At 39.7% G+C, this 14,606-nt stretch overlaps 1 protein-coding gene across 1 annotated transcript in view; it reads left to right on the plus strand.

Moving 5' to 3' along the window:
• Window positions 1-7,115: 7,115 nt before the first annotated feature.
• The window catches only part of LOC129723644 (proton-coupled amino acid transporter-like protein pathetic), a 28,683-nt gene continuing 21,192 nt past the window's right edge, over window positions 7,116-14,606 (plus strand). The window contains exons 1-2 of the mRNA XM_055677984.1: window positions 7,116-7,272; window positions 8,836-8,986. Of these exons, the coding sequence (XP_055533959.1) occupies window positions 8,913-8,986 (74 nt within the window). The 5' untranslated portion in view covers window positions 7,116-7,272; window positions 8,836-8,912. The remainder of the gene's footprint in view (window positions 7,273-8,835; window positions 8,987-14,606) is intronic.

Here is a 14,606-nt window from a genome sequence, read left to right on the forward strand (position 1 = left end):
ATAGTGCAAATATCATACTTATGCCACAGTGTCAAATAAATGTTGAGTGAAAAAATTATAATGTTGCTATAGTTCAAATCCCAAATTAAAATCCTATTGTTTAACATTTTAGCTTTCGTATGAAACTCTGTGAAGATTCGGATTTTATTTGGAATTAAAAATAGGAATTTAAAAAAAATACAAAACATGACTCGATACACAAACAGCAATATTTGATCTTTGTAACGCAAACGTATACTATAGTCATTATTATTTATAGAACTTGAACTCACCTCATGTCGCATCATCGGAAACTGTTAAAATAATATTATCTTCCACAGCTAATTAGCACCACAAAACAATGTCACGCTTGTGTCGAAACATTCAACAATTAACTTTTTTCATCATTCCGAGTTGTGCTCTCGTCGTGTTCGGTCGCAATTTCATTTCGATCTCGATAGTGCCGACCAGTTAATCGCCTTCAAGGTCACCGTGCATTGTATTGCGTGTGCACTGCTGCTCGTTGCCGTCGTCTATTGAAGACAAAGAAACGCATCATCGCCTATTGCTACCGTACGCCACAGACTGTACGTTGTGTCGCTACTGCGAGAGATCCAGTACCCGGCGTACTGCTGTTTGGCTGTACTGGTGCTGCTGTGTGGCTGGAGCGGCTGCAGCTTTTGCTAGCGGACTCTTGAGTAAAGGACTGGAGATTGGCATCGCCCGTGCGCTGATTGCGGTGGAGAGCGGCTGCAGAAGATAAGTAGTTTTTTTTCTCTTGGTTTTTTTCTACAATATTATTTGTTGATTGGCATTTTGCGTGTGTGGCTTACGCGTCCAACATGAACGACGAACGCGGGGATGAAAACCCGCTCGTTCTACCGCCTAGCCCTCCCGGATACAAAGTTCCAAGGGTTAAGAATGGAACCCCGCAGGAAGCTACCCATCGGCTTAAGCAGTATCCGGAGGGCAAAGTTGGTATTGGGGCTGTATTTTTCCGGCCGAAAGTGAAAGCATTGAACACAATGCAAATATGTAAAGATCTGGCACGGTTTACAGCCGTGACTGATATTACCAAAGTACGCCCGAATAAGCTGCGTTTTTTGGTGTCCGACCTCAAGCAAGCAAACGAGATTGCTGCTTGTGAGCTCTTCACGCGGGAGTACCTCGTGTACATTCCAGCTCGCGTAGTTGAGATTGACGATGTGGTCAGCGAATCGAGTCTGACTGTCGAGGACCTGTTGAAGGCTGGAAAAGGCCTTTTCAAGGATTCTAGCCTTGAACCTGCCAAGATACTTGAATATAAGCAATTACATTCAGTATCGCTCGACAAGGGTGTAAAAACTTACACCCCTTCAGACTCTTTTCGCGTGACTTTCGCCGGGTCTGCTCTGCCGAGCTATGTGCTCGTGGACAAGGTGCGTCTGCCCGTGCGCTTGTTTGTACCGCGGGTAATGAATTGCCTCAAGTGCAAACAGTTGGGCCATACGGCCTCCCACTGTGGCAATAAAGCACGTTGTGGCAAGTGCGGAGAGCAACATGCGGATGACGCCTGTAATAAGGGTGCTGAAAAGTGCCTTTATTGTGGGCAGACTCCGCATGAGCTGCCTGCATGTCCCGCGTACAAACAGTGCCAAGACAAGATCAAGCGGTCTCTGAAAGAGCGCGCTAAGCGCACTTTCGCAGGAATGCTCAAAGAGGCCGCTGCCACCAAACTGGTTTCCCCGAATCTCTTCGAGGTCTTGCCATCCGATGAGTCTGATTCTGACGATTCAGTTGTGGAATCTTCGTTTGTTGAACCCGGGAAATCTAGGAAGAGGAAAAACCTTTCTTCTCCTAGGCTTCCTAGGAAAGGACAGAGAAGGTCTCCATCTGAAGTGACTGATGCTAAGAAACAAAAAAGTGCTGTAGAAAATCCGAAGCAAACTCCTCCGGGATTGGCAAAACTGAATTCAAGTAAGAAGTTTCCGGCACTTCCAGAAACATCAAAAAACCCAACTGTTCCTTCTTTTTCGTCCAAGATTCAGCCAGAATCTGGACTGCTGAAGTTTTCAGATAATGTGGACTGGATTTTTGAAAATTTCAACATAACTGATCCTCTTAAAAGTCTTCTGCTGGCATTTCTACCAACAGTTAAAACGTTTTTGAAACAGTTGACTGCTAAATGGCCCCTCCTTGCAGCGATCGTATCCTTCAATGGCTTATTCATCGGCTGAGATGAAGGATTCTATCTCTATTTTACAGTGGAATTGTAGAAGTATCATCCCCAAGATTGATTCATTTAAAGTTTTGATTAATAAGCATAAATGCGATGCATTTTTCCTCTATGAAACTTGGCTCACTTCAAATGTAGATCTTAGCTTCCATGATTTTAATATAATTAGTCTCGACCGAGACACCCCTTACGGAGGAGTACTTCTAGGGATTAAGAAGTGCTATTCCTTCTATCGTATTAACCTCCCCACGGTCCCAGGCGTCGAAGCTGTCGTATGTCAAATGACAATACAAGGTAAAGAGCTTTGTATTGCCTCAATTTATATTCCTCCCAGAGCACAGGTTGGGCAACGGCTGCTCTTTGATTTAATAGAACTTCTTGCCTCGCCACGTTTGATTTTGGGAGATTTTAACTCTCACGGCGTGGCTTGAGGTTGCCCTTCTAATGATAACCATTCCTCTTTGATCTATAACCTCTGCGACGACTTCGACATAACAATATTAAACAACGGGGATATGACACGCGTTCCGAAACCTCCAGCGCGCCCCAGTGCTTTAGATTTATCTTTATGTTCAACATCGCTACGGTTGGATTGCATATGGAAGGTAGTCCTCGATCCCCACGGTAGCGATCATTTGCCTATTCTATTGATAATGGTTCAACTCGCACGCGATCAGTTGATATTCCGTATGACCTCACACGGAATATCGATTGAAAATTATATGAGGAAATGATATCAGAAGCTGTCGAGTCGATTCAACATCACCCACCACTTGAAGAATACAACCTCCTCGCGGGCTTGATTCTAGACGCCGCGTTGCAAGCCCGAACGAAGAAATATCCCGGCGTGACGATCAAAGAACGGCCTCCCACTCCGTGATGGGACAAAGAGTGCTCCGATGTCTACACGGAAAAATCCGACGCGTTTAAGGCCTTCTTTTGGGTGAAAGGTCAACCCGGCGACTTTAAGCGGTATTTGGAGCTTGAGACCAAGTTCAAAAGCTTGGTCCGAGCAAAGAAACGTGGATATTGGCGCCGGTTCGTAAACGAAACGTCGAGGGAGACATCGATGAGCACTCTTTGGAACACAGCCCGAAGAATGCGAAATCGTATAACGGTCAACGAAAGCGAGGAGTCTTCAAGTCGGTGGATATTTGATTTTGCCAGGAAAGTATGTCCGGACTCTGTTTCTGTGCAAAACTTTGTTCGCGATACGTCTCCGGGCCACGATGCGATAGAATCACCTTTTACGATGGCAGAATTTTCAGTTGCCCTCCTGTCCTGTAACAATAACGCGCCTGGGTTAGATAGAATCAAATTCAACTTGTTGAAGAATCTACCAGGCAATGCCAAGAGGCGCTTGTTGAACTTGTTCAATAAGTTCCTGGAGCAAAACATTGTACCGCAGGATTGGAGGCAAGTGAAGGTGATCGCCATCCAAAAACCGGGAAAACCAGCTTCTGATCACAACTCTTATAGGCCGATTGCAATGCTATCCTGTATCCGGAAATTGATGGAGAAAATGATACTCCGTCGTTTAGACCATTGGGTCGAATCAAACGGTCTACTATCAAATACTCAATTTGGCTTCCGCCGTGCCAAAGGAACGAATGACTGTCTTGCGTTGCTTTCCACAGATATTCAGCTAGCCTATGCTCGCAAAGAACAAATGGCATCTGTGTTCTTGGACATTAAGGGGGCTTTTGATTCCGTTTCTATTGACATTCTTTCGGGCAAACTTCACCGACAAGGATTTTCACCAATTTTGAACAATTTTTTGCATAATTTGTTGTCCGAAAAGCATATGCATTTTACGCATGGCGATTTGGCAACTTTTCGTATTAGCTACATGGGTCTTTCCCAGGGCTCATGCTTAAGCCCCCTTCTTTACAATTTTTATGTGAATGACATTGACGCATGTCTGGCAAATTTATGCACGATAAGACAACTTGCAGACGACAGCGTGGTCTCTGTTACAGGAGCCAAAGCTGCCGATTTGCAAGGACCATTGCAAGATACCTTGGACAATTTGTCTGCTTGGGCTTTACAGCTAGGTATCGAATTCTCTCCGGAGAAGACTGAGATAGTAGTTTTTTCTTGGAAGTGTGAGCCTGCTCAGCTCCACTTACAGTTAATGGGTGAAACGATTTCTCAGGTTTTGATATCTAAATACCTTGGTGTCTGGTTCGATTCGAAAGGCACCTGGGGATGTCACGTTCGGTATTTGATGAAAAAATGTCAACAAAGAGTGAATTTTCTCCGGACAATTACTGGATCATGGTGGGGCGCCCACCCAGGAGACCTCATAAGGCTTTACCAAACAACGATATTGTCGGTGCTTGAGTACGGATGTTTCTGCTTCCGCTCCGCTGCAAACACCCATTTAATCAAGCTGGAACGATTGCAGTATCGTTGTTTGCGTATTGCCTTAGGTTGCATGCATTCGACCCATACGATGAGTTTGGAAGTTTTGGCGGGCGTTCTCCCATTAATAGACCGCTTTCGGGATCTGACTACTCGTATTCTCATCAAATGTGAGGTTTTGAACCCCTTGGTAAAAAATTTCGATAGGCTAGTTGAACTTAATTCTCAAACCCGTTTCATGACTGTGTATTTCAATCACATGTCTCAAAGTATAAATCCTTCCTCATACACCTCCAATCGTGTCAACTTGTTAGATACTTCTGTTCCTACTGTGTTTTTCGATACATCCATGATGGAAGAAACTCGTGGAAACCCGGATCATTTACGCGTGCAGCAGATCCCTAAAATATTTCATAACAAATTTAAAAACATCAACTGCGACAATGCGTTTTATACTGATGGATCACTTCTCAACGGGTCCACTGGCTTCGGTATCTTCAACAATAATTTTACCGCCTCCTACAAGCTCGATAATCCTGCTTCTGTTTACGTCGCAGAATTGGCTGCAATTCAGTATAACTTAGGTATTATTGAAACAATGCCCACGGACCATTACTTCATCTTTACGGACAGTCTCAGTTCTATTGAGGCTCTCCGATCGATGAAGGATGTAAGGCACTCTCCGTATTTCCTGGGGAAAATACGGGAAAATCTGAGTGCTTTATCCGAAAAATCTTCAGATTACCTTAGTGTGGGTCCCTTCTCATTGTTCCATTCCGGGCAATGAGAAAGCGGACACTTTGGCTAAGGTGGGCGCAACAAACGGTGATATTTATAACAGACCAATTGCCTACAATGAATTTTTAAAATTTTCACGTCAAAGTACACTTGTCAACTGGCAGGCCTCGTGGGATAAGGGAGAACTGGGGAGGTGGCTACACAGCATCATCCCCAAGGTTTCCACCAAACCTTGGTTCCGGGGGTTGGATGTAGGACGAGATTTCATTCGCATGATGTCTCGGATTATGTCCAACCACTACGGGCTAGATGCACATCTCTTGCGTAGTGGGCTGGCGAGCAGTAATCATTGCGTTTGTGGATTGGGGTATCAAGACATTGAACACGTGGTTTGGGTGTGGGCTGAATTCTGCGGCGCCAGATCTCTACTTTTGGATACCCTCAGGGCCCGAGGAATACAGCCCTATGTGCCAGTTCATGATATTCTCGCTAAGCGAAACTTGCCATACATGCTACATGTTTATAGCTACTTGAAGAGCATCAAGGTGCCAATTTAACAGCGAAACAAAAAAAAAACCATGTTAGTTTTAGTATTAGATTTAGTTTCAGCTCGTAGTCGGCAGCGAGGGTAAAGAATTTGTCTTTAGATTATAAGATATTCTAGACCATAGGGCATTAGATTTAATTGGCTCCGTAAAACATTAATTTGTATTGTGCCGTGTCAAATAAATGTTGTGTGAACAAAAAAAATCAACTTTTTCAAAGAAAATGAGGCTGTATCGTTCGCTGTTCTTTAACAAGTTTCTGGTTCTGGTTATCTTTTCAAGGGCACCAATCATGAGTCAATGGGATGCAAAAATCTACCGGACGCAATCAAAGCTGCAGCCCGTTGGAACTGAAAATCCATTGAAATGGATTAGTTCAATGGAGACATTGTCATCCGATCAAAATCTCAACCGGATGGAAACGAAAGCAATCAGTTTCGTTTTTTTATATTTCGCTGACGTAACCGTTAATGCTTCCGCTTGATATGATAATGAATCGTTACTAAGCTAAATCGATTGGTAGAGTACAAATTCAACGACGATGTATACTCAACATCCAATCAAATCAATCAGTTGACACGAAAAGATTGATGTCGTTTTGGGGTAAGAGGAACCCACCACTGGTAAGAAGCCTTGATTGGCACTAATAGTGATAAGATTCGCTCTGCTTGGGCAAGATTCCTGAGAGCGGTGCGATGACTTTTGCTGGGTATTGTCTTAAGCTCAAAGAGAAAATGAACCCTTTATTGATGTTTCAGTTCATGAATTCCTACACACTATTCCCATCCACTAAATCGTAAGGAGATACAAACATCTATCGGCAAAAACCTATTACTTTTGCGTTATCAAAGAATTTACGATGTTCAACTTACGACAATTCAAAGCTTACCCACTTCGGACAGATTGACGTCTGTATATAAGTAGATTCAAAAAGGAAAATCCTATGTGAATATCCAGAGGCACTTGAAACGAGGTATTCCAGAGCAGAAAAAATGAGCACACGGCAAACTTTGTCACTTGTGCGAGATTAGAGTTGGTATGTTCTTCCAATCCGAATACCTCGCAGTACTTGTCCCGAAAGGATAGCCATTATTTATAGTGTCTATACCTAGATGATGAATCGTGTGAAGATAATGTGAATTACGGTAGCCTATTGTGTGTGCTTGACCGGGCCGAATCCCATATCTATCCGAGAGCGGTCTGAGCTGCGGTAACATCTTGTAGGCAGGTATCATGTAGGTACATAACTCGCGCACGAGTCCCGTTGATATGGCTATCGATTGACAAAGTTTCCGTTCAGTCGTTCGCGGAACCTCGATCGGTGCAGTGCTAGTTGAGAGGAAGTTCCCACCGCGAACTACTCGAATAAAGTGAAACACAATCATAAGAACAAGCGGTGATCCTTGGTGTGGTCTCGAGGATTGATAAAAGGTGATTTAGTGCAAAAAATATTGCGTGCTGTGGACGGAACAGTAAAATTTCCAAGAAACAAACTGTCGACAAGAATAGCTGAATCCACAGTTCGATTCGTTGTTGGTTTATTTATGTGATTAATTATCAGATTTTAAAAAATATCGTGAAGTGTTTGTAGGTTTAATTGAACTAAATGCAAATACAATTATTGTTTAGTTTGTGAACTCAAACATGTTTTATTTTTATGATACTGAAAAAACAGTTCTATACAATTTCAATAATCTCAAAAAGAAAGTGAAAATTAGTTGCTGATAATTTAATTTTTTTAATATTTAAAACGATCATTTTTTCTATCCTCTTGCAATATTACGATTAGGCAGCGAGTAGGGGTTGAGGTGAAGTCATATACGCTTTTTCCTTACGGCTTTTCGATTTTTACCTAAAGAACATTTATTTTACAGCTTATTCAGCTCAACTTTCGAATTTTAACTCCAGTAACTAAAATAAATCCAAAATGATATAATTTTTTTTCTAGTTTGAAGGCAACTTTTTTATGAGGTTGTCCAGTGCAACAATGATGACCTGAAATGTCGTGTTGTGCAATTATAAAAAGCTGAAATTTATTGGATTTCATAGATGACTAGAAAAGCTAATAACTCAAATTGGTATAGATATAAAAGTTCAAACACTGTGTAGTAAAATAGCTGGATGGATAGGGTGTGAACAGTCAAAAACTACGAAAAGTCGTCCGGAAAGGTTAGAAGTTTATTTAAATCAAGTTGACTTGTATTCTATCTGGAATAATCTGCTTCGGAAGTAATGTTAATGTTTTGGAATTATGTAAGCGGTCACACAACACATTGGAAAAAAAAATTATTGCAATACCAATATAGTTTTGTTGCTTCAAAAAAAACTATTTCCAAAGAAATCGTTTTCAGACATTAACCACTACCAATTCTTGATCATTTCACCTGTAAAGCTGTTTGTATAAAGAAACAGTGAGGAAACTTGAACAAAATGTGCACATTATGTGGGAGTCTATTCACACAACAGATGACAGGCTAAATTCTACTATGCAAAGAGTCACGAATACGTATCAATTACCATCCAAACCGACATTTCAAGGATGCATCTACGGCTTCAGGGGATAAACAACTGAAACAGCTTTGTATCAAGTGCGGGTGGACATGACAAGACCAAACAAAAACAAAAAAGTCCTTGATATGCCAGCCCATTCAGTAACCAAATCTTGTTTTAAGATGTCCATTGACCAATACGACATCAGTTGAATCTATAGTTTATTCAACTCTGTCGTGCTTGTTTGAGGCGTACAACATTAAACGAAAAAAATGCGCCCTACTTCTACACAGCTCCACAATCGAAAATTTCCGGATAAAAACGCGTCCACCTGTGCCTGAATAAAGCTTGTTAACAGTTTTTTTTTCTTCTCGAGTGCCAATCAACTGGATCAACAGTGTATCGCAACTTGTTTTTCACTTTTTACCCACCAAATCAAGTGTGTTATCTAGTAAACAAGAAAATCACCAAACAAATAACGATTCTTTGTTATTAATTTTGCAGTTACGATACCTGACGCTACCTTGGGAGATAAACAGATACCGACCGGAGCCTGCCACACCAATCCTGGATAGCTAGAAATGACGGAGGAAAAGGTGAAATCAAACCCTGAACCGGGAGTCCCTCAGTTTGTGGCCAGCGATTTTAATTCGTCGTGAGTATTCATTAATTATCTTTTTGTGTTTTGTTCTTGAGGTTATGATTACCAACAAGTTAATTCATATGACAGAATCGTTTAAAAGCTATTAAACCCTTCTGTTAGCCGATTTGGCAACTACGTGCCATAAAAGGCTGTTTTATTTCCGAAAGCGTCATTCATTTTGGGAAACAAATTTATCACTGCATGTGCAGAATAACAGAATGAATTGGTTTCCTGCAAAAGCCGGCAAAACGAAGAATGCAGCCTATACAAACAGCAAGGATCTTTTGCGCTGACGTTTGTTTTATTTTAGTTTACTTCCTCTTGGCGTAACCTGATAAACGTGACAGTCCGGTTCGTTTCTGCTTCAACCGTCCGCCGGTGCTCAACACTGGTAGGCATAGGCAATTACGTGGACTCTGACTAGCTACGTGCTACGTGTTGGCAGTTTGACCGCTTTCGACAATTTTGTCAATTATCTTGCCATTGTTTCATCAATGATTGTGACTAATTTTGTTTTGATTGACAGGAAAATCATTCAACAATGCACTCGCCGGCGTACGACAGTCGGAACGATTTGTATTGCATTTAAGTCTCGTCATAATATTATCATCGAACAAAAAACGAACGTTTATCTAAATATTTCGGTGATCTCTGACAGACTGACTGAAGATAGGCGAACGGGTGTACGACAAACAAACGTAGACAATCAATTACTGCGAGCTTAACACTTCTGATCCAATTGATACCGATAATTTTTGAGCACATCGCAATGACAAAGGTACAACTTCACTAAACTTCGAGTGCACATTAGCTGGCCACTGGTTTCGTTCAATATCTCACTATCAGTCCCTAGCTGCAAATCACGTGCGCAATCAAAATAGCCAAATGCCAACTTCTATCAATGAATTCTGAAAATGCTTCACCGTTGTCATATTCTAGTTACGGAATTCATTGCTACCAATAAGTGTGAACTTATCAATTTGGTGGCAAGTGATAACTGATAGAGAAACCAAAATAGCCAAATTGATAAACGAATTCGTAAATTGCATGACAGTGAGTTCTTTCCGAAACATTTGAATCTGCAATTATCTTCATTTTGACTAAACTTGTTTTGAGTAAACTTCCAAAAAAAATTTGTTATAAACGTTATTAAAAGTTTTGTTACTAACACCGAATCATAAATTGGAATGTAATAATTCATCTTTCATGAGAAAACGAAATCATATAATCACTTCATTATATTATTGTAATGAAAAAATTGTGTAGTAGCGTAGTAGGTTGTAGAGAATACACGGGGCGGGTCAACTTTGAATGCTTTTTACTAAGAATAATGTTTTGGCGCTTTGAAAATATTTACTTTCATGTTTGACAATACTTCATTTTTTCAAGTAAACTGCGACGTTGACTTTTAAAGGACATGTTGATGACATATATCTGATAAAAAAAAACACATTCTTCCATAAGGAAGCTACATAAAAAAGCAAAGCCTTGGTGCTATATTCCGATTCGGAACTGAACTATTTGTTACTTCGCAGGTAACTGTTTAGTGTACAGGACAATTGCGGGGCTAGCGCTACGATCCTACTGACACTAACAATCTCTCCCGAGCCGAGACCCGAACTCACGACGACTGGCTTGTTAGGTAGCATCGTACCTCGAGACCATCTGGGAGATTTAGGCTGCATAAACTGCCTAAAATTGGTTTTTACCCTATATGAATACCACAATTTAGTCGAGATGTCATGTTGGGTATTGTTATACTGATCTTCTCAAAACTTTAGATAATAACTGACAGATTACTGACTTACCTTATGTTATGGGTTTTGTCGTTCATGTCGAGTTCGTATACAATTACCCAGCCATTACATTCTCTACAAACTCAGGGTGACAACTAAAATTTTGGAATTTTTTGAAGCTACGTTACTCAACAACAAACCCGCTCAGAGAGAAAAGGACTATGTAAGTAAATGTAGGCTCTCTCTCTCCCTCCTCTTCATGTTAGTATTTGTTGTTTTGTTTACGCCAGGGATACCAAATGTGCAGATTTGTCTGCAAAACGCAGATTTTTGGAGTCCATGTGCAGATTTTCATTGATTTGCAGATATTTGCAGTTTTTCTACTGTTTCTGCAGATTTTTTCAAAGTCTCCTTATATTTGCGCAGATTTTCTTAAAATTTGTGCAGATTTTAACAGACTTTTGCCTGCGCGAGCGAATTTTTTTTGGATCACGGAGAGATTTTTTTCAGATTTCGAGCACATTTTTCTGGTTTTTCGAGCAGTTGCAGACATTTTTCAAAAATATCTGGCATCTCTGGTTTACGCATGCTCAGTTCTATTTAAAATGGTGTCGAAGCAAGAAGCCTTGTGCAAGCACGTTGTACAGTTCTAACTGACTTACACAAAAATGTTGGCAAAAAGGTTCATGTTTCAAAAGCGAAAATCTTTCGGTTTCGACTGTGTATAATTTCCTGCAAACCACAACAATAATTCGCCAGGAAGGTAGTAGAAGACGGGCTAGTAGTATCGGACAAAAAAGGACTTCGTTCTTCTTGTCTAAATCAAGGATCAAGTCCAGTGGTTTGACTATCAATTAAGACGATTGACTGACGAACATTTTGATTCCATTTCAAAAGTCGATGTAAAGGCCGTACAACGTTTTTGTTGTGGCATCATGAAAAGTTTTGCAGAAAGGCGGTTACCTTTGTCAAATGTTCCTTTTTTTGTTGATAATAAATATATCTTCATGAGAAATAATTTTGGTTTTAGTTCAAGTACTTGAACCTTTTTTGACAGCAGTAATTGAAAATCCAATTAGATTAAAGTGTCTCCGATTTGAATGTAACGTTGCACCCGTATTTGACTTATCAAAATGGGTATTTTCCGCAGGTGATTATTCCGACGCAAGAATAATCCTCCAAAAGGGCATATGTATTTTAGTATACACTTTAAGGATTTTGAGTTTTGCAGCGTTCAAGCAATCAGGAAAACGCTTCCGCTTCGCTTGCTTTTGGCTGTTCACTGGCTTACTATGTAAGGTATAACTGCCTTTAATGGACCACTTAGTAGCGTAGCTGCAAATTTTGCACGAAAAAGTGTAAATATCTAAACTGAATTAAGTATTTCATTATGTATAAACATGAAGTAACATGTTTATCATCTTTTCTGCATGAAAAACAACTAGATAATACCTCTATTTTCTCATAATAAAAGAAATAAATCATCGTTTCAGTTTCCTTTAATGGGCCACCGTTCCCTTATTTGGACCACAACAATTTCCTAATTTAGGCCAGGTCTAAATAATATATCTCTTCAACCTTAGCTGCCGCTGATGAAACCAGCTCTGGCTTACGCACTGAGAGTTCTGGATCTGGATCAATTGTAGATAATAGGGAATCCTTTACGTGCCATCCGAGTTATCTAGTCAGCCTATACACCAGAGAGACTCTGAGACACCCACCGTTAAGGCAACTGTCAACATCAAAACGGGCGAGCTGTATAATTTTGCATTGCCGTTATCCGTTTTGATGTTGACAGTTGCCTTAACGGTGAGTGTCTTGTCATTTCTCTAATATACAGGTTCCCTAGAGTTATCCAGCGAACAAATGAGTCCTCTTCCGCGGCAGTCAATGCAGTTTGTTTACCTATTCGTGGTTTTCCTGACCACTTGCTGCTTGCACGGAACATTACGGTGGATCGTGGCACATTTGAGCGCCTGCGAGCTTCTCTAGTCGAAACACCACTTTTTATTGCTTAAAGACACTCAGTAACAGCTGCTCCAGTATATTTTTTACCAATTTCCGGCGTTTTTCCCATTTTAGCAGCAATTTTATACAATAACTCAATCATAACAAATTTATGGTAACTATGGTAACTATGATTCGCGGCGTTATTTCGGTCATAGCTCTTGTTCGAAATGAAGCATGCCGGAATCAGGAAAACAGTATTTTTTCCATCCTTAATTGGGCCACTATTATTTTCAATATTTTAAGTGTTTTTCGAGAAAAATTTATTACTTATCTTTTAAAGACACTATTATGCTACCCGTTCATCGAAAATCTGATTATTTTCGCTCGGAAAGTGTGATGTCAATACAGTTTTTGGTAAAGCCATTTCCTATGAAAACGTTAACAAACCATGGCAAACCAGGTAGCTGTTATTAAAAGATATTTTTGCAGCTTTAATGAAGAATATTATAGTAAACGTCTGTTGCAACATTTCTAATGAAGAACATTATTGAAGTTGTCAAAGCATGAATCAAAATAAGTATATTTACAATGTGTAATTTGGTATAAGAAGTTCAGGTGGTCCACTAAAGGAAGTGGTCTATATTAAGCAGATCTACCCTATAGTGAATGTGCGAAAATCAATCGCTCATTGCGTTTTGATGCGCTGATTATTTGTACTCCAATTTCTCGAGGTGTGTGCACAGTACTATCGAGTAGTGATGAACATCGCACTATTGCTCATCCCTGAATTGAAAGATAGTGTTTCTTATATGGGTCATTCCATACGAAGTGACCACGAAAAAGCACAAACTTGGATACGACCATCACAGATTTTGCTCAAAGTTGGGGGAATTATTAACCTACTGTCACATTGGAAAAATCCCAAATTCGGTGTCGATTGGGATACCCCCCGCTCTGTTGGACCCCCCTGTTTATTGCAAAGTCGCGCTTTTTTTGTTCAAAATCTCTTTTTTCTTTTTCTTACAATTCATGGACGTAAGATGTCCGAAAAATACTGATAGATGATTTTTGAAGAAAATAAACCAAGGAATCCAGAAAAAATATAAGTTTTGACCGTAAGGGTTGCTAGATAAATTATTTTTGTATTTAAAAACTAAATTTAAATTTTTCGGCAAATGCAGCCATTTTGATTTTGAATTTGATAACTTCATCGTGTTCCTTGGAAAATTTCACATAAGAAACAACTATCATCCCGAGGTAATATGAACCAATCTCGAGATATAACATTTTTACGTGAAAAGTTGTAAACTTCGTAATTATTTTTTTTACAATTTATAGACGTAAGACACCCGAAAAATAGTGATAGATGGATTTCAAAGGAAATAAACCAAGGAATCTAGAAAAAAATATTATTTTTGACCGGAAGTGTTGCCAGATAGATTATTTTTGTATTTGAAAACTAAATTTACATTTTTTGGCAAATGCAGCCATTTTTATTTTGAATTTGATAATTTCATCGTGTTCCTTGGAAAATTTTACATAAGAAACAACTATCAACCCGAGGTAATATGAGCCAATCTCGACATATAGCATTTTTACGAGAATAGTTCTGAATTTCGTAATTAATTTTTCGTAAAAATGTTATATCTCAAGATTGGCTCATATAACTACGGGGTGGTAAGTGCTTCTTACGTAAAATTTTCCGAAAAATACGATGAAACCATTAAATTTAAAATAAAATTAGTGAGTTTCATTTTGAAGGGAAATTTGTGTACTTTTTGGTACATTTTCAAGACTTTCCAAAAATATAACCAATTTCTCAATCGAGGTAAAACATATTGCAGGGAAGCAAAAAAAACATGTATTTCTAATTTCATTTCTACCGCACAATCTTGTGAAACAGTTCGGAACGATCGGATAACCAACAATCAATAGGAAATTTATTG

The sequence above is a fragment of the Wyeomyia smithii genome, chromosome 2, assembly GCF_029784165.1.
Source record: "Wyeomyia smithii strain HCP4-BCI-WySm-NY-G18 chromosome 2, ASM2978416v1, whole genome shotgun sequence".
In the NCBI taxonomy this organism is placed as follows: Eukaryota; Metazoa; Arthropoda; class Insecta; order Diptera; family Culicidae; genus Wyeomyia; species Wyeomyia smithii.